The sequence below is a fragment of the Syzygium oleosum genome, unplaced genomic scaffold, assembly GCF_021117445.2.
Source record: "Syzygium oleosum isolate NSW1041296 unplaced genomic scaffold, Sole_v2.1 Sole_v2.22, whole genome shotgun sequence".
NCBI lineage: Eukaryota > Viridiplantae > Streptophyta > Magnoliopsida > Myrtales > Myrtaceae > Syzygium > Syzygium oleosum.
Window position 1 is genome coordinate 1,920,988 of NW_026607506.1, and position 19,650 is coordinate 1,940,637.

General features: G+C 42.2%; 1 protein-coding gene and 1 pseudogene across 1 annotated transcript; both read right to left on the minus strand.

Annotated features, from left to right (window-relative positions):
* Positions 1-1,989: 1,989 nt before the first annotated feature.
* Positions 1,990-3,207, minus strand: LOC115669921 (cytochrome P450 734A6-like). Its single transcript, XM_030591096.1, has 2 exons — positions 3,070-3,207; positions 1,990-2,439 (listed from the first exon to the last, which is right to left on the minus strand). Exons 1-2 carry the CDS (start codon positions 3,205-3,207, stop codon positions 1,990-1,992), a joined length of 588 nt encoding a protein of 195 aa, XP_030446956.1.
* Positions 3,125-18,302, minus strand: LOC115669815 (cytochrome P450 734A1-like; annotated as a pseudogene).
* Between the last annotated feature and the right edge of the window lie 1,348 nt (positions 18,303-19,650).

Here is a 19,650-nt window from a genome sequence, read left to right on the forward strand (position 1 = left end):
TTTTTCTTTCCCCTTCAATATTTTTTCAGGACCTAATAACTTGTGCTTCTTTCTTTTTTTCCAGCTGCTAGTGCTTAGACTCGTTGCAAACACACACGGAAGCATTAAAGACTTCAAAGCAATGGATGAATCAGAGCTCGGGTGGGACTTAAAAAGAAGTGAAAAAGCAGAAACCCCACTAATAAGCCCAGAGAGAGATGAGATGATGATAATACCGCAAGCACAATATTGCAAAAGTTGCAAGGGATGTAGCGGAGCTGTTATGTGGATACGATATCTTCAAAGAGTGTATGACTAAATTAGCAATTCATTAATAGTTTTAGAACTAAATTGACACAATTAAAATGCATATGACTGAATTGGCAAATCATCAAAAGTTTGTTTTAGGATTAAATTGACCAAATTGAAAAGTATATGACTGAATTATCAAGAATTTAATAGGTTTAGGATTTTTTGGTAATTTTCTCCATTGGATCACTTTCAATTTGTCATGGTTAGTCACCTTTGCGCACTTGAAGCCACCACCGGCCTTCACAACGATCCCCACTACGGTCTTCTAGCATTTGATTGAAGGTCTATGAACTCGCATTCAAGGTCCGTCGCCTCAGGAAAATCTCAAATCTGATGTCGACGAAGGTAGATGACCTTGGATTCAAGGTCACGGGCCTCCAAATCAGCGAAAATGGAGGTCTGCAAGCTCAGATCACAGGTCGTGGACCTCCTTCAGCGCAAATCTAAGAAATAGATCAGAGAGAGAGAGAGAGGAACAGAGGTGAGGAGTGGCGAGGGTGTGCCGGTACGGCGTGACTCTGCGATTATCACCAATTCTAACACATCCCATTGCTCCCAAACTGTAACTGGGCAACATAAACACACTGTCATGGTCGCCGCCGTTGTCTCAAGCAACTGGACGGCGAAGAACCGATGGGGGAGCACCTAAACTTAGACTTGGCCGCATTCGCACTCAGCAGCATGCTTGTCCAATTGAGCTCAGGCCATGACGGGGAGCCAAACCAATTGAGATCCCCAAGTTGAGCTTGCTTTCGCTGTCGGCTTGCCGTCCATTTCACGGCAGCTGCTACACTAAGCAAGAAACAAACCGATCAGTAACACAAAAAAGATGGTGAACACTGAACAGTAACCAGAAAAGAATGAAAGAAAAGAAAAAAAAATCAGAAAATTTAGAAAAACCGCTTGGTTTCGTTTAAAAGTGTCAACGTCACATTGGCAGCCATAACACGTGGTATGGTTAGCCACTGAAACTTTCAAGAGATACTTGGTCGGGTCAGGGGGCTTGATAGCATTTTTACTTAAAGTTTAAGCCTACATTGACTCAATTGAAAAATTGAGAACTGAAATTAAATCAGAACAATAGATATGATTTTGCAAGCACACCCAATTTGCTAATTACATGATCCTCACGTATCCAATTCTTTTAAGTCTTCTAAGTCATAACAGTTGATACACATCGACTTGGGCAAGTCGTTAAAATCGTGCCCGTCTGGACCTCTTGTGGACCTGGACATCCCCAGACGTTAAACCCTCAGGGGATAAAGGCAACTCCCACGCCTCGAAAAAGATTGTGACTAGGGTTTCTCCTCGTAAGACTTAAACCTTAATATGTCCTTAAAAGATTACAACCCAATATCCTAGGGTTGTAAATACCGCAAAGGGTATTCCCTCTTGTCAGAAAGAAAAATATATGGTGGAGATTGTGGGTGCATGACATGTGAGCATCAGCATATTAAAATAAGTAACGCATTAGTGAAACCCGTTCACAAACGACAGGCTACGGAGGCTCCTACAGACAAGGCAAGGCAAGACGACAACATATTAGTGCACAAACTAGAAAAACCTGAAAAAACGTGCTTGACTTAGTACAAAGAGTTACAAAGCTCTACCAAATTTCAGCACGGTTATTTTTACGATACAGACACAAAATAAAGTTTCTTTTTTATCCAAAAACCCTAAAAATTGTCTTCCCTCACACTATGCGACCATGTTACGAACAGAAGTCCACAAACAAAAGGAAGACAAATGAACCAGAATCAAATGAGTCCTCCTGAATATAAGCGGCGCTCCATACTGAGGCTGCATGGTCACAAGAAGCGTCGGAGCATGAACGTAGGAAGGCGACACCTCGAAAGCAAATCGCCTGACCAACATGGCCAGAACAACCTTGGCCTCGACCATGGCCAAGTTTTGGCCCGCGCAGATTTTGGGGCTGAGGCCGAACGAGAGGAATGAGGCCAGGTGCTTTCGGGGCCTTGTGAATCGCGTCGGGTTGAACTCATCCGTGTCTTCGCCCCACATCTCGGGGTCGTGATGCACAGCACTGAAGGCCAAGTAGAGGTGTGTTTCTGCTGGAAATTGAAGGCCCCCTAGCTGCACATCTTTACAGGTTTTCCTCGTCACTGTTTCACAACAGGAGAGTACAGTCTGAGCGTTTCATTCAATACCATCGTTACTTGTTTAAATTTTCTCCAAAAAAAAAAAGGACAGAAGAAAAATGTAAGTTTGAGTGGATCCAAAATGTTGATTTTTCAATCATACTAAACTTTCAAAAATTAGGTGGATGGAGTGGTGAAATAGGTCGTTAGGAAAATTTAGGCGAGCCGAATGCTAATCGATAGCAATGAGCTTGTTCATATAGTGAATTTAAAGCATTACATCGACCCCGCTTAAAGAATGAGCCCGTTAGGCCGTACCTAGATAATTAATCGAGACTGAGTATCCATGCATAATATATATTGCGGACACAAAGAAATATTAGTCTCCATGTCATGTACAATATCTTGTTGACAGGTATGTGAGACAATTTGAACTACTTACTTGAATGTGCACACAAGTTCTTCATCGCACATCAGACTATTAAGTTACCACCATCTCATCCTTGGATTGGTCCTGGGGATTTGAGGATGGAGTTTCAAACCTTTTCTTCCATTTAAGAAGCTAGCCCAAGCTCGACTAACGATGATTTTTCTTTATTAGACAGTAAACAACCAATGAAGATAGCTAAAGGGGTCTATTTGTAGTAAAGTGATTAGTGAGGAATAGTGATTAACTTACAATCTTGAGCTCGTTCAGATTTTCCGCAGCCGGAAGCCCGGTTTTTGCGCAGACGCGGATCACTTCTTCCCGGGCCTTGTCCTGCCATTCCTGGTGCTTCGCCAGAAGGAGAAGCGCCCAAATGAGGAGCGTGGCCATCGCTTCTTTTCCCGCAAAGTAAAAAGTCTTGCATTCGTCTATGACTTCCTCCACTCCTAATCATTCTTCCTCGTAGGATGATGTTAGGAGAGCGAGAAAATTGGACAAATTCTCTCTCGATTTCCAGTTGTTCTCGATCAGCTTCCGGACCGAGTGGCGGGTTTCCTTCTCTAGTCTCCATCTCTCCCTATTCTTCTAATCTTCCATGGATATGAAGACCACAGGCAGAGCTAGAGAGATTAATGATGACTGCTCTAAAAGTAGAAAGGTAAAGATTCATGGTTAAACAAAAGACATATCATTGAATCGTGTCTTTTCCCAGAAATAGTATCAAGAATTACTGATCGAGTAACTATCAACCAAGAGAGGATATACTTGTTTCACTGCAAAGTGTACAAACAAATAGAAATGATGCAACATATGTTTCTATTCCTTAGATACCATCTGTACATATATAAGAACTAAGAATGTGAGTACAGTAAATTTGTTTATTGATTGAAATGGAGCAAGTTTAATTAGACCTGAAGCCAGGAATGTAAATATTCTGGTGGGCTTGAGTGAAGAGGTGCATCTGCAGCTCCTGCAAGGCGAATATGCGCTTGCCCTCTTCGAAGCTGCTTCCGAAAGCAGTCCTCGAGATGATGTCAGCCGAGAGTCCGTGGAGCTCCTTCAGCACCTCCACCTCGAATTCCTCTCTTCCTCCTCGTATCTCCTCCCACGCGTCCAGCATCTTGGCCGTACTCTCGACGATCTCGGGGATCCACCCCTAATTAAACTGAAAGTAAACGCATTATGTGAAGTCCAGCGATAGACGTGATGAAGAAAACCACTTACAGTGCAAAGATTTTGAATTAGAATCTGTGCCTTTTCTTTTCTATGGGAACCAGCGAGTCTTACGGATTATGTTATATTTCGTCGGTCCGCCCATGATGTGTATGTCCAAAGGACACCATTTGCTCTAATAAGAAGTGTGTCTGAGAAACACCTTTTGAAGAGGTGCGAGGAGAGTTTCTTAAGGGAAGTTAAGATAACTTCCTCGGTAGATAAACAATTTACTAGAGATGATTCAGAACTCTCTCTCTCTCTCGATGTATAAGGATTTCGTATCTATTTTGAGAAGACAATCGGCATTAACGCTGTGGAACAAGAATACTTTCCCTGTGATTGTAGTCGGACCAATGTGAAGTAGATTCGTTCATCGTTTGCTGATGACTCAACGTACGATTCTGGAAATTTTGTTCGTAGTACATCGAACAGGTTAGTCGATTGTCCTGACACACGCTTCCAACAATGGTATCAGAGCCTCGGTTATGATCTCTGCCTTGTTTTCCCGTTGATTTTTTTTCGCTTGCTGTTTGATATGGAGATCATGATGATGAACTTTATACTGTCTGCATGTTCATTGCTCGGGAATTGCAAGATGAATCGACGAACATGAATTGAAACGAAGAACGGATTTGAACGTTACGGGCGACCGTTCTGTTCGGATGATTTTCGAAAAAAATTTTACGTTGAAAATCATTTTTTATTATATAGAATTGAAGAACTCGTCAAGACGAGCAGAACGGTGGGTTGAACGCCGCCGGAAGATGACGGACGCACCCACACGCGCGGCCAAAAGCCGCGGCGCGTGGGAGCCACGCGCCCAAAGCGCTGGCATTGCCAGCGCGTGAAGGCCACGCGCGCGTCGCCAACTGGCGGTGCTGACGTCATTGATGACGTCAGCAAAACTGTCGGTAACGACACGCTGACGTCATTGATGACGTCATCTCGCCGGCCGTCGGCGACCTAACTCGACCGGCAACCCGACCCGACCCGGACGGTGACCCGACCCGTGACCAGTCAACGGTCAACCGGTCGAACCGGTTGGACCGGTCAGACCGGTCAACGGTCAAACCGGTTGGACTGGATCAGAAGCTCGTATTGGGCAGGCACGTGCGCCACACGCGCCGCGCACTTAGGCGGCGCGTGTGGGCGCGTGGGAGCTCCGATCGGGCTGTGGTTGGTACCGTTGTATTCGTATTGAAATTGTCTACATTGTGGTATAGTTATTTTATATGTTTGAAGCTTTTAAAGGTATGAAAATGCATACGAAACCCTAAATACGTGTATTTTTTGGGTATTATTGCATTTTACTTGTATTTCCCTATGGTTTTGGAAATACAGAAGCTGGCTTTCATGGAAATGACCACATAAAGATTATGTAGAGCATGATTCATTGATGGCATGTTTATATAGTTTGACGTGCTTGCAATTTCCTAATTTTGAGCATACTTAAACAATGGCTGGAAATCCTTATATTTTCATTACGTCATGAATTCCGCTGTTGATTATGTTTGTTGCATGAATGTTTTATTTGTTGATTAACATCATGCCATGCTATATGATTGCTAGAAAGGATGTGATCATTGTTTTAAATATTTTTTGTGAATTATCTTTTCTAGTGGGAGTTCGTAGGTTGGTAGAATTAGAAGAAATTCTCACTTAGAACTTAAAATTTGCACAAATTAAACAAGTTAATGATAGTAGAACAATCGTATGCCGAAACTGATTGGGAACATCATGAACTTTCGTTTTGGTGTCTTTTGTTGAATTATCATTAATTTAGTTTGTCTTTGCTGCAAATTAAAATATGTGTTTATGTGGAAAATGTGCTAGTATTGATTCTGCGTTTATTATGTCAATGTGTAGAAGATAGTGATTATGATTTCGGCATCCAAAACCATTGTGGCTGACCTCAATAAGGGTGAGAAGCTGAACGGTGACAATTATGATATTTGGCACCAAAAAGTTCAATATATCCTTGAGGAGCAAGAGGTTTTGGAAACCCTCAACCACACCATGGATGAACCTGAGTATGGAACTTCTGCTCAACACAAAAGAGATCAAGAAGCTTTTCAAGCTTGGAAAAAGAAAAATAGCATTGCTCGCATCACGTTGCTGAGTTGTATGCAAGATGATCTCATGTGTGAGTTTGAAAGTTATGACAAAGCTCAAGCAATGTGGGTTGCCTTGAAAGATAAGTTTGGGGGTACGTTTGCTACTAAGTTGAGGAGGCTCACAATCAAATTTGACACCTACCGAAAGCGCTCAAATCTATCGATGAGGCAGTATCTTCGGGAGATGTCAAACATGATACGTGAGTTGAAGTCGGCAGGTCATACCTTAACTGATGAACAGCAAGTTCAGGCTGTTATAAGGTCTCTTCCTAACAGCTGGGAACATATGAAAATCAATATGACGCACAATGAGAATATCGTCACTTTTGACGATAGTGCGCGTCATTTGAAATTAGAAGATGAGCGCCTAGAGGCTGCAAAATCCTCTACCCATGCTTATGTTGCTGAATCAGGTTCGGGCAAAGTTTCGAGCTTTAAGAGCAAGAGGAACCATAAATTCAACAACAAATAAAAAGAGACTGATCAGGCACCCAAGAGAGTCAAGACTTTCCGACGCAAGAAGCTTGATGGGAAGAAGGACAAGGCCAAGATGATGTGCTACAATTGTGGCAAACTGGGCCACTTCGCTCGTGAATGCACTGAGCCGAAAAAGGTACCACATTACTCCATTACTTTGAGTAATGCTTTTGTTTCTAGCACTGTAATGCTTGCTGAATCTCATCCAATGTGAACTGTAGATTCAGGAGCAACAGACCACGTAGCTAGAGACCGAGGAGCATTTGTGGAGTATCGTCGGCTACAGCCTGGAAGAAGATGGATATATGTTGGAAATAACTCAAGAGTTGAAGTGAAGGGTATCGGCACATGTAAATTAACCTTTCGTGGTGGTCGAAACCTATTCATACATGATGTCCTCTATGCTCCAGATATTCGGCGAAACTTGATCTCTATAGTTGTTCTTCTTAGCTTAGGTTATGTATTTAATTTTCATGGTGATTGTGTTGACATTTTGTTTGAAATAGTTTATTACGGTTCTGGTTATGTATTGAATGGTTTTATGGTGTTAGACATTGACTATGATGTGTACAAAGTTAATGTTAATGGTTGTTTTTCTTTAATTGCATCTTCTAGTAATGTGGAGATTAATGCAAGTACTTGGCATGCTAGACTGGGTCACATTGGGTTACAAAGAATGAAACGATTAGCAAGAGAAGGCCTTTTGGGGTCACTCGCTAATGTTGATGTGAACATTGTCTAGCGGAAAAAATAACTAGAAAACCATTTGATAAAGGAACCAGAGCTGAACTTCCATTGCAACTTATACATTCTGACATTTGTGGTCTTTTAAATGTGAGGGCGAGGCATGGAGCCTCATATTTCATCACTTTTATATATGACTTCACGCGTTTCGGTTATGTTTTTCTGATCTCCCATAAGTCCGAAGCATTGAATTGCTTTAGGCAGTTTATAGCTTTGGTAGAGAATCAATTGAACAAAACAACAAAGGCATTGAGAACCGATCGCAGACGTGAGTATCTATATGAGCAATTCAAGGCTCTTTGTGATGAAAAGGGAATTGTAAGACAATTGACTATTCCCAGTACTCCGCAACAAAATGGGGTTGCAGAAAGGAGGAATAGAACCGTATTGGAAATAGTTAGGTCTATGATGGTGCAGGCAAATCTACCTATCTCATATTGGGGAGATGCATTATTGACTGCTGCCTATATACTTAATCGTGTGCCCACTAAGTCAGTTGCTTCCACCCCTTATGAATTGTGGACTGGTAGAAAACCAGACTTAAGTAATCTACGACCTTGGAGGTGTGTAGCATATGTTCATGATTCTTCCCATAAATATGGCAAATTAAGCCCTAGAGGGAAGAAGTGTATCTTTATTAGATACTTTGAACACTCCAAAAGGTACGTGTTCATAGGTGAACAAGCTGATGGAAGTATGACTGAAATGGAGTTACGAGATGTCACGTTCTTGGAGACCGATTTTCCTAGTAGAGGTGAGATCGATAAGGACTTCCAAATACATGAGATGGAAGATCTCGATAACACACCCACTAATGTTATTGAGGAAAATACAGATTTACCTCAACATACAAGACCTAGTAGGAGTGTAGCATCGCCTGGCGAACTGAATTCTCAAGAAATTCAGTTGCGTAAAAGTAATCGTAAAAGTATTCCGCGTCGTCGATTTGAGATTGAAGGGGAAGCATTTATGATTGCTCCACAAGACGATGCGGAGCCTAAAACAGTTCAAGAAGCTCTCTCATCTCCTAACAAGGAAGAATGGAGAAAAGCTTTGGAAGACGAAATTGAGTTTATGAGGACAAACCACGTCTGGGACTTAGTTGATCTACCACCTGATCGCAAGGCTATTGGAAACAAATGGGTTTTCAAGATTAAGTGAAAGGCGGATGGATCCATTGAAAAGTATAAGGCTCGCCTTGTGGCGAAAGGCTATGCTCAACAAGAGGGTATAGACCATGAGAAAACTTTTTCACCAGTTGTAAGGTTTGCCTCCATACGCCTTATCCTAGCCATTGTTGCACATTTGGACCTAGAATTACATCAAATGGATGTAAAGACAGCATTTCTCAATGGAGAACTAGATGAAGAAATCTATATGAAACAACCGATAGGTTTCATTGCTGAAAGTCAAGAGCGTAAAGTTTGCAAACTTCATCGCTCAATTTATGGCCTTAAGCAATCGTCTAGACAGTGGTATTTTCGTTTTCATCAAGCCATAACTTCTTTCAGATTCACGATGATCGAAGAGGATCACTGTGTGTATATCAAACGGTCCGAGGATAAATTTATGATTTTATCTCTTTATGTGGATGATATTCTGTTGGCTGGGAATGACAAGGGTTTGGTTATAACCATAAAAGAATGGTTGTCTTCTAATTTTGAAATGAAGGACATGGGAGAAGCTGCATATATATTGGGAGTTAAGATTAAAAGAGATCAAACAAAGAAACTCCTTGCTATGTCACAAGAATCTTATATAATGAAGATTCTTGAATGCTTCAATATGCAGCACTGTAATCCCATTGATACCCCTGTCATGCAAGGCGAAGGCCTGAGTACTAAGATGTGTCCTAAGACTCCAGAAGAAAAGAAAGAAATGGTAACTGTTCCTTATGCTAGTGCTGTCGAAAGTTTGATGTATGCTATGATGTGTACTCGACCCGACATATATCATGCTGTGGGGTTAGTGAGCCGATATCAATCAAATCCTAGTCCAGCACACTGGAAAGCAGTTAAGAGGATCCTGAGATACTTGAAAGGCACTATGAATTATCGACTTTGCTATCAAGGGAGTGATCTATGCTTATTAGGATACTCTGATGCTGATTGGGAAGGAGACCTAGATGAGCGTAAATCGACGTCTGGATATGCGTTCTTGCTTAATGATGGAGCAATTTCTTGGAATAACAAGAAACAGACATGGATAGCTTTATCTACGATGGAGGCAGAATTTATTGCATGTTCTGCTGCAGTGCAAGAAGCAGTATGGCTAAAACGTTTCTTGGAAAATTTAGCCATTGTCACTGATGTCCCAAGACCAGTGACAGTATATTGCGATAGTCAAGCAGCCAATGCCTATGTGAAAAATCCCAAGTACCATGGTAGGACGAAGCACATTGACATAAAGAATAATTTCATCAGAGATATAATAGCGCAGAAGGAAGTAGTCCTGCAATATATTTCAACCAATAGGATGGTTGCTGATCCATTTACGAAGGCTGTTCCAAGAGACGTGTTCTTGACCCACAGGATGTCTCTAGGATTACGTCGAATGTGATTATGATATGTAATATTGTTGAGGATCACTGGATTATGTGTGTATATGTATTGTACTTGTTTGTTAATGAATTGATGTTTTATCAATTAGTATAATGTTATGAGACTAGCACAAACGCACATTTATTATTGAAAGGTATGTCACTAGGCAATGATTGGCTCACTCACACGAGCAATCACCTCAAACGCTATAGTAAGCGGGTTGAGATGAGACGATATGTACTATGGGCCTGTTTGGTTCAACTTTGAAAATGCTACTTGGGGGAATGCAAATACCTTTGAGTCAAAGCCCATTTGGCAAATGTAAATGGTGTTTGGTAAAAATATTTTGTAAAGCTACTTTGGCCAAAATATAGTGTTTGGTGAATTTTTTTTTGCAAATGGACTTTGAGAATTATTTTATTTATTAAAAAAAAAACAAACCCACCGTCGCCGGAGCAGGCCGCCGGCGGTCGCCCGAGGCCAGGCGACCCTCGGCGGGGGTCGCACGACCCGAGCGACGGCCGCTGGGTCGCGCGACCTCAAGCGGCCGTCGCACAGTCGCGCGACCCGGGCGACGGCCGCGCTGGGTCGCGCGACCTCGGGCGACGGCCGCCTGGGTCGCGCGACCTCGGGCGCGGCCGCTGGGTCGCGCGACCTCAGCGGCGACGCCGCCCGAGGTCGCGCGACCCGGGCGGGCGCGACCCGGGCGACGGCCGCCGAGGTCGCGCGACCCGGGCGGCGGCCGCTGAGGTCGCGCGACCCAGGCGGCGGCGCTGGTCGCGCGACCCGAGGCGTTCGTCGCACAGGTCGCGCAACCCAGCGGCGGCCGCTTTGGGGACGGGCGTCGCCGGGCGGCCGCCTGGGCGGTCGCCCGACCCTAGGCGACCTCACTGGCCGCTCTCCCTCCCTCGCCGGCCGCCCTCGCCGGCTGCCTGGTGAAGAACAGCTTCAACCCAAAAAAAAAAAAAAAAAGGTAAACGGTAGCATTCGTGGAATCTTTGAAAGCCGGTGGTCCGGACCGGCCTTGGGCTTTCGACTTTGAAAGCCACATTTGGCCAAAGAACTCCAAAAATGATTTGCCAAACACAAAATAATTCCCCCAAAGGGCTTTGGAGGCTCAAAGCTCCTTGGCAAAGCCCAACCAAACACCCCTTATAAATGCTAGAAGAGCAGTTTAATACATAAAACAATTTAATGTCACCTTGATTGGAATCAAGATGAGGTCTGTTATTCGTATGTGATAAGACCGAACATGATAGTCCCACAATCATGTATGCCTGAAGGTAGCTGGATGCGAGTACTAAATTGGGTGCTGTGGAAAGCAAGCTGATATAGCACTCGGGCTAAACATGAGTACGTGAGAAGCATGTGACTATGTTTAGGCTAAGATTTGTATAGTGGATATGATTAATAAATGACATACGCTCTTATAGAAAGAGAAATCCACTATAGCATGTAATTCATACTACATGTGCTTTATTTGACCAATAAGGGAGATGAGTACAATTATCCCTATTTATTCATCGTGTGAGTCCTTAAGGTAATTTATAATTTACCTTACTTTGTGCCCTATGTTACTTCTGACTATGTTCTCGAAGTAGAAGATCGATGTTGCTACTTTAGCATGTTACCAGCGGTCATGAATAGATATGGCTTTATGGGACGTGTCTAGAAAAGCAGTTGTTCGAAAATGGAGAGAGACATGAGTGCGAAGTAGTCATGGCCACGGTTCGGAACCGACCGGTTCCGGTTCGGAACCGGCGGTTCCGGTTCGTGGCCAAGCATGACCGGAACCGGAACCTCCCCTGGCGGTTCCGGTTCCGGGCCGGTTTCGGTTCCGGTTCAGGTTCGGAACCGATCGGTTCGGAACTGGTTCCGGGCCGGTTCATTTTTTTTTTTTTCTTTTCTTCCTCCGCCGGCCATAGCCGGGACCGGCGGAGGTCGCCGGCCTCGCCGGCGTCGGGCGAGGGCCGCCCTCGCCGGGCCGGCGAGGCCGGCCTCACCCAGATCGGGCGAGGTCGAGCCCTCGCCGGCGTCAGGCGAGGCCGGCGTCGGGCCGAGGCCGGCCTCGCCCGATCTGAGCGAGGTCGAACCTCGCCCGGTTGCGAGGCGAGGTCGGCCTCGCCCGGCCGGCGAGGCTCGGCTGGCCGAGCCGGCCTCGCCCGGTTGCGAGGCGAGGTCGGCCTCGCCCGACGCCGGCAAGGTCGAGCCCTCGCCCGATTTGGCGAGGCTCGACCTCGCCGGCGCCGGCAAGGCCGGCCTCGATAGTTGCGAGGCGAGGTCGAGCCTCGCCGGCGTCGGCCGAGGCCGGCCTCGCCGTTGCGGGCGAGGTCGGCCTCGCCCGGACGCCGGCGAGGGTGGCCTCGCCTGAGGCCGGCGACCTCCGCCGGCCCGGCTATGGCCGGCGGAGGAAGAAAAGAAAAAAAAATAAGAAAAGGAAAAGGAAAATAAAAAAACAGAAAAGAAAATAATAAAAAAATTAAAAAGTTAATGTTCCGGTGACGGAACATTATTCAATATAAATTGTAATTAAAATGTAAATTGTAATCAAATTTGGGGACAAGAGAGAAAGAGAGGGCTTGAACTTAATAAATTATCATTAAGCACATTATAATTCGTTACAACGATTTATAAAAAAAAGGAGCACAATATATATGCCCTAAAATGACCCTAAAACCTAAGCATTTCGTGCGCAGGGGACCAGAGGTTATATGTCGTCGGATTATATTTCGGTTTCCCTAAGCTCACGTGGGCGTACCCGGTATGAGAAACAAGGGTTCCCGAAATATTTGCCAACTCCAATAGTTCTTTTACCCTCAAACGTCACTACCCGTTCCAGTACCGGTACCGGTACCGGTAGTATCTCCATCGTTAAAGAATTCAGATTCACTATTCCGATCTATCTCTTGTTGCCGGTATTGAGCCTTCGTCCAATCAGCAACACAAGCTTGAATCTCCACTGATTTTGGAGATAATCTTGAACGATGTTCGTCCAAAATATTACCTCCGGCACTGAATGATTGTTCGACCGCAACTGTGGAACAAGAGATTGAAAAAATCTGTTTTGCAATAAGAGAAAGGATTGGATATTGGCTTGCGTGCCTCTTCCACCAATCCAAAATTAAAAAATCTGTACCACCTTCGGATTCAGTAAACTCAAATGAAACGGTTAGATAAATCTCTAATTCAGAAATTTTTTCTATTACTCCCTTTTGTTTTTTTTGTCTATGTAATAAAAGTTGGTACCCTCTACTAATTTTACCTGTACTGTCATTTTGTATCTCCGTAGATCGAGAAGATCCAATATCACATAAATTATATTTAGCATAAAATTCATTATATAATTCTGTTACTACATTTTTAACCTCACGTATTATGGTTGTAACATTTATCGCATCATAATATAAACATTGATAATACGTACGCAAAAAATCATTTAAGCCATCCAATTTGCAACGCGGATCAAAAACACAAGCAACTAAATAAATAATGGGAATTTCCCTATAATAATGTAGCCACTTCATTTTCATTGCAACTATAGTATGTTGCAATTCAACATCATTTTCATATTCATCAAAAATTCCGACAATATTAGTACACTCTACTAAAAATAAATGTGTAGTAGGATAATAAACACCGGACAAAATATAAGTTGCATCATTAAAAACCTTTAAAACATCTAAAAAATTTTTGGCAAATATCCCACTCTTGTGGGTATAAATTAATCTCAAGTATATTATTAGAAATAAATGCAAATAATAAATCTTTATATGCTAAAGATTCATTAAGCAAGTGAAAAGTAGAATTCCAACGAGTTGAAACATCTCTTGGAAATCTTTTTGGCCTTTTGCCATTTTCTCTACAAAATCTACCCCATTCTTTCATTTTCTGGGGATGTTTCCATAAAAATTGAATCGCCGTTTTTATTGGTTGAAGAAAAATATCAAGAGTTTTCAAACCATCTTGTACACATAAATTTAAAACATGACAAGCACATCTAATGTGAAAAAATTTTCCGCCAAAAGCGGGTTTACAAATATTTTCTAAATCGGCAATTGAAGCGGTATTTGCCGCAGCATTATCAAAACCAATTGAAAAAATTTTGTCAAGCAAATAATATTCTTCTAAAATTTACCTAATTATTCTATAAATATTATTTGCCGTATGCTTATCATCGAAAACTCTATATGCAATAACTCTTTTTTGAATACTCCACTCGTCATCTATCCAATGACATGTTATGCTCATGTAAGAATGATTTTGCCAATGATCACTCCAAATATCACTACCTATATGCACGCATTCATTAAATTGCATAAAAAAGTTTTGTAAATCTTTTCTTCCATTTTTGTAAAGATCTTTAATTACTCGTTTAATTGAATTTCTAGGAACACGTTTTGCTTGCGGAGCACATGCTTTTTGTACAAATTCATTAAAACCAAATCTTTCTCCAAAATTAAATGCTAAATGCTCAATGGAAATAAATTTGCCTAATTCTTCCTTATAAGTTTTTTCATTAAAACGAAATAAAGGGGAAGTGTTAGGATTGACGTACCCAGAAATTTGTTGTTGCCCGATATCGATTCTCGTTTCGGTTGGATGTTTACTCCTAAGATGTCGTTTAAATGTTCCATATCCTTGTCCACCTGTATATTTATATATTTTCCCACAATATTTACAAATTATATCATACCTTTTTTCACCAATATCAAACCTTTCCATTTTCGTGAAATGATTCCAAATATCAGATGTAAATTCCCGTTCCACTTCCTTTGTTGTAAATATTTCGGCAGGATGATGAAAACTTTCTTGCGTCGGGACGCGCTCCACATCGGGAAAAATGTTGACTTCATCATCTTGAAAATCTGCATATTCATGAGAATCAAAAGAATGATGGGATTCCGTCGCGATATTCTTACCTTTGCCAGTTGGCACTCGACTTCCACTTGCCATTTTTCAAGTGGATTGAGAGAATTGAGCGAATTAATTGGGAGAATTAAGAAAGAATTGCGTGTATTCAGAAAATTGAGAGAATTTAAGAGAATTTGATAGAATTGTGAGTATTGAGAGAATTTGAGAGAATTTATAAGAAAAAAATGAGAAGAAAATTTAGGATTAAAAAAAAGAAAAGATAACCGTTGCAATTTTGCAACGGTTATCTTTTTTTTTTTTTTTAATAGTTTTTTGCCCGTTTGGGCGTTGGCCGTTGCCAGGGCAGCCTAAGGCTGCCCTGGCAACGGGCCGCAAGCCCGCAGCAGGGCCTGCAGACGTGCAGGCCCTGCTGCGGGGATTTTTTTTTTTTTATTTTGCCCGTTGGCAACGGGCCGTTGCCAAGCAGCCAAGGGCTGCTGAGGGGCAGCAGTTTTTTTTTTTTTTCGAAACCGCCGATTCTGGGCCGGTTCCGGTTCCAAACCGCGGGCCCGGTCAACAGGCCGGGCCCGGGTTTGACCGGTCCGGTTCCGGGCCGAAATCGGCCCGTGGCCACCACTAGTGCGAAGGAAGACTATCGTTGTTTTACATCTATCATATGTGTTTACCGGTCGACCAATTATTTCACCTTCAATGGCTTCGGAAATAATTGTAAATACATGGTGTTCTTGAGAAAAGTCAAGTATAGCCTTTAAGGGATAGGTATACTTGGACTGATGTAACAAAATATGTCTGGGGTACTGTGAGACATCAATTGCTTATTTATTTTTTGGGTTGTAGCCATTATGTTGTCCCTAACAGGTGCATAATTAGAGCTCCCAAGTGCAGGTGTACTCACTGGTCGCACGGCTTTCTTGCCAGTATGAATTGTTTCTAAGGTAGATGAATGTTGAATGCCTTATGTTCTTGATAGAGCATCATCAAGCCCATCATGTGCGAGTGGGAGATGTTATATTTCGTCGGTCTGCCCATGATGTGTGTGTCCAAGGGACACCATTTGCTCTAATAAGAAGTGTGTCTGAGAGACACCTTTTGAAGAGGTGCGAGGAGAGTTTCTTAAGGGAAGTTAAGATAACTTCCTCGGTAGATGAACAATTTACTAGAGATGATTCAGAACTCTCTCTCTCTCTCTCTCTCTCTCTCTCTCTCTCTCTCTCTCTCTCTCTCTCTCTCTCTCTCTCTCTCTCTCTCTCTCTACGTATAAGGATTCCGTATCTATTTTGAGAAGACAATTGGCATTAACGCTGTGGAACAAGAATACTTTCCTTGTGATTGTATTCGGACCAACGTGAAGTAGATTCGTTCATCGTTTGCTGGTGATTCAACGTACGATCCTGGAAATTTTGTTCGTAGTGCATCGAACAGGTTAGTTGATTCTCCCGACACACGCTTCCAACAGATTACTTGTTAACAAAACTGATTACTGTAAGAGTCTGCCCTTACGTTGTGGATGCTCTTTGGCAATTCAAAGAACAGTTGATCTTCGCCAAATTGCCAAGGATTGTACGGGAATTTAAAGAACGTAAAACTAGCTTCTGCTTGGTTTACTCACTGCCATTCAACATCACTTTCAGATTGCATTTGCATCATCACCTCTTTTACCTCAGTATGCGCAATCTTTTGCTCCAAAGCTTCAACTGTCAGAGTTGCAATGCTAATATAAAGCTTTCATTTTTCTTATTGAAAACATATCCGGAATTTGAACCGGTAAAGGAAACCCGATCCAAGAAGTCCTAATTTAAGTAGGGTTTTTAAAGGGGTTCCTATTTTGGATTAAACTCTTTTCAAAATAAGAAGTAGGTCTTCTTTGTGAATTGCATCCAAGAGGAGCTTTTGGTGTCCAAGCTATTATATCATGTGGTAAGATTTGTGACTTCCTTTGTGTTCGCGAGGAATTATGAGGGCAAAACACTATGAGTTATTGGTTGTAATTAGAGGTTAGGAAACACTAGGAGCATTTGAGTAACTCGAGTGTGATTGTAATTTCCATTATATCATTTAATCTATAGTTGAATCGTGTGCTGCTCTTCCGTAGAGTAGGTCCCAACAACCGAACCACCCCGTAGTGGAATTATCTTTGTAGATGTGTGTTCGATCTCCTTACTGAAATAGATGCAACGAGAGTTTTGTTTTATCTGTGGTACATGGGGTTGTGTCTGCAAATTCTTATGAAGTAGTTAAAGGTACTGGCGAAGTTGGTGTCTTGATGAGGTCCAACGATTATGGCGAAGTTTAAGCATGGCTTGGACTTGGAAGATCTTTACGGTGGTTGAGCCCACCAGGAGTTGTAGGAAGAGTAGTAGTGAAGTTTAAATTCTAACGAAGCAATTGTAACTTGACTTAAGTGCCGAGCTCTTGTGAAAATTGTTGAGAATATGCCTTAAGTTCGAATTCTCAAAGGAAAGTCAATTCAAGTGGGACTACTAATTTGAGTAGATTTTCTGTTTGAATGATTTTCTAGTTTGAGTGGTTTCCTAAAAGGAACCTCCTATGTTGGATCCCAAATTTTTATAAGAAGTGGATTTGCTTCGTGAATTGCATCCAAGAAGAGCTTGTGGTGTTCAAGCCAATAAATTTTGTGGCAAAATTTATAAATTTCTTTACGAGATTACAAGGACTAAATACCATATGAGTTATTGCGTGTAATTGGGGGCTAAGAAATATTAAGATTGTTTGAGTGACTCGAGTATGGTTGTGCTCACTATCGTGTCGCTCAAATTATAATGGAATGTGACACTCTTCTCGTGGATTAGGTCCCACCAATCAAACAACATAAATCCCAAATCCAATTTATTTTCTTGTTTTGTTTATTTAATTGCTTGATTATTTGTTTTTCGAAACATTTCATATTACCATGCAATGTGTTTGGTAATGCAAGACTAAGATGTTATGTTCATAAATCACGTCAAACAAGGGCAGGGCATGCTTGCGATGACAATTTGATAATTTATGCTGCCTCCAGCACTTACCCTGACTCTCTCCATAGTGAAGGCCTGGTTAGCAATCCACCGGTGAATGGCCCACTTCTCACCCACCAGCCCAATGAGGCCTTGCCCGAACAGCAACCGGGCCTGCGGGTTGAACCCGATATGGTCATACGGCCCGCCGTATTCATTAGGACCTCCTTGATCATGTCGGGATCCGAGATGATCAACCTGCACGTCGACCCGAACCAATAAACAAATGTCTTCCCATACTTGATGGACCAGTGATGGTAGAAAGGAGCCACCCTGTGGAGGATCCTGTGGCCAAACGACATGGACTTCGACTGACGCTCCGCGAACGGGCGATTGATCTCCGGCGTGTTGCCAAGGATAGGACGGTAGCCGGGGCCCCGGACGCCTTGCTTCGTGAAGCGGCGCTGTAGCTTTAGCGGGATACATAGATTGGAGTATGTGAATTTTGAGAGGAGGATGAGGATTAGCAAGAGGAACGGAACGAGAAGCAATGGCATAGTTGGAGAGGGGAGGGGTTGGAAATATTTGGTCTGGAGGAGTAGGGCAAGCTGTGCACAATTAAATAGAGGTTAGGTCAAACTTTGGTGTTATGCTTTTCCAAACAATTTCGTGGTTTGCAATAAAAAAAAATATAATATATGAGGGCCTTATAAACAAATGCTTTCAAGACACTTTATAATCATACCTAATAAAAAAATATTTACATTTACAATGTATCGATTATACATAATAAAATAAAAGACTATGTTTTGTAAATGACAAAGGTTCTTTAAACGAGGCACTTCTTAAACACCCCTATAGCAAAAGCTTGTGGTTTTTGATACATTGTCTTGCTTGGGTTATGCATGATCAATTGGAAGTACGGTTGTAACCAAGTCAAGCAACTTGCGAATAGCTCAAACTTGACTCACTCGAGATTGACTCGTACTCGCCTAATTCCGAGTCGAGCTTGAGCTCGCTGATGCGAAGCTCGACAACCTTCCCAACCTAATCAAAAGTTTTCATTTTAACTTTTGAAAAATGCTTCATAATTACAAAAAAAAGACTTGGAAGTCCTTAAAATTACATGGTGTACCCACATCTATATATAGGAAGTTGACTAATTGAGCTTGATGAGCTCGAGCTTAAGCTCAAGTTCATATATCACTCTATTATAATCAAGTAGAACGCAAGTATTTGCAATTTCTATCTGAGTCAAGTTCGAGCCGGTATTTTAATGCCCGATCAAGCTCGAGTTGAGGATCGAGCACCGATTTACGAATCGAGTGGAGCTCAAACTTGGCACTGTATCGATTTGATTCGAATCGATTATGTTAAATTGTGTCTTGAGTTTGAGCCCATATACAATAACGGATCCGCACTCGTGGGATTTGCCAATACGCGGAAATGAGGAAGCACGTCCGCGGATCATTTAACGAGAAATGGCGCGTGTTCTGACGACAGAATTATCCCAGCTCTTTCCATGGCCAACGTGCAGCATCTAATGAAGGACCCACAAGCTATTTTCTTCTTTGACCATACATGAAAGCTCCTTCAAAGTTGCCGCAAGAAGAATTGGCCAAAATAATAAGTGTTAATACCACGAAAATTTTCAAATTAATACATTTATGATAAATTTAGCCCAAACTAATTTTTTAATCAAAAAAATTCCTTAACTAGTACACATGTGACAGTTTTACCCTCTATAGTTTCCGTTAAATTTTACCGTCAAATTTTTTAGTTGTATGACATGTGGCAGTTGACGGATGTACCGGTTTGAGGTTTTATGCTCTGTTTATCACAAGTACACCAGTTTGTGATTTTTCGTAATATTAATCCAATTTAACATAGGATAAATTTGTCACAAATATATCAATT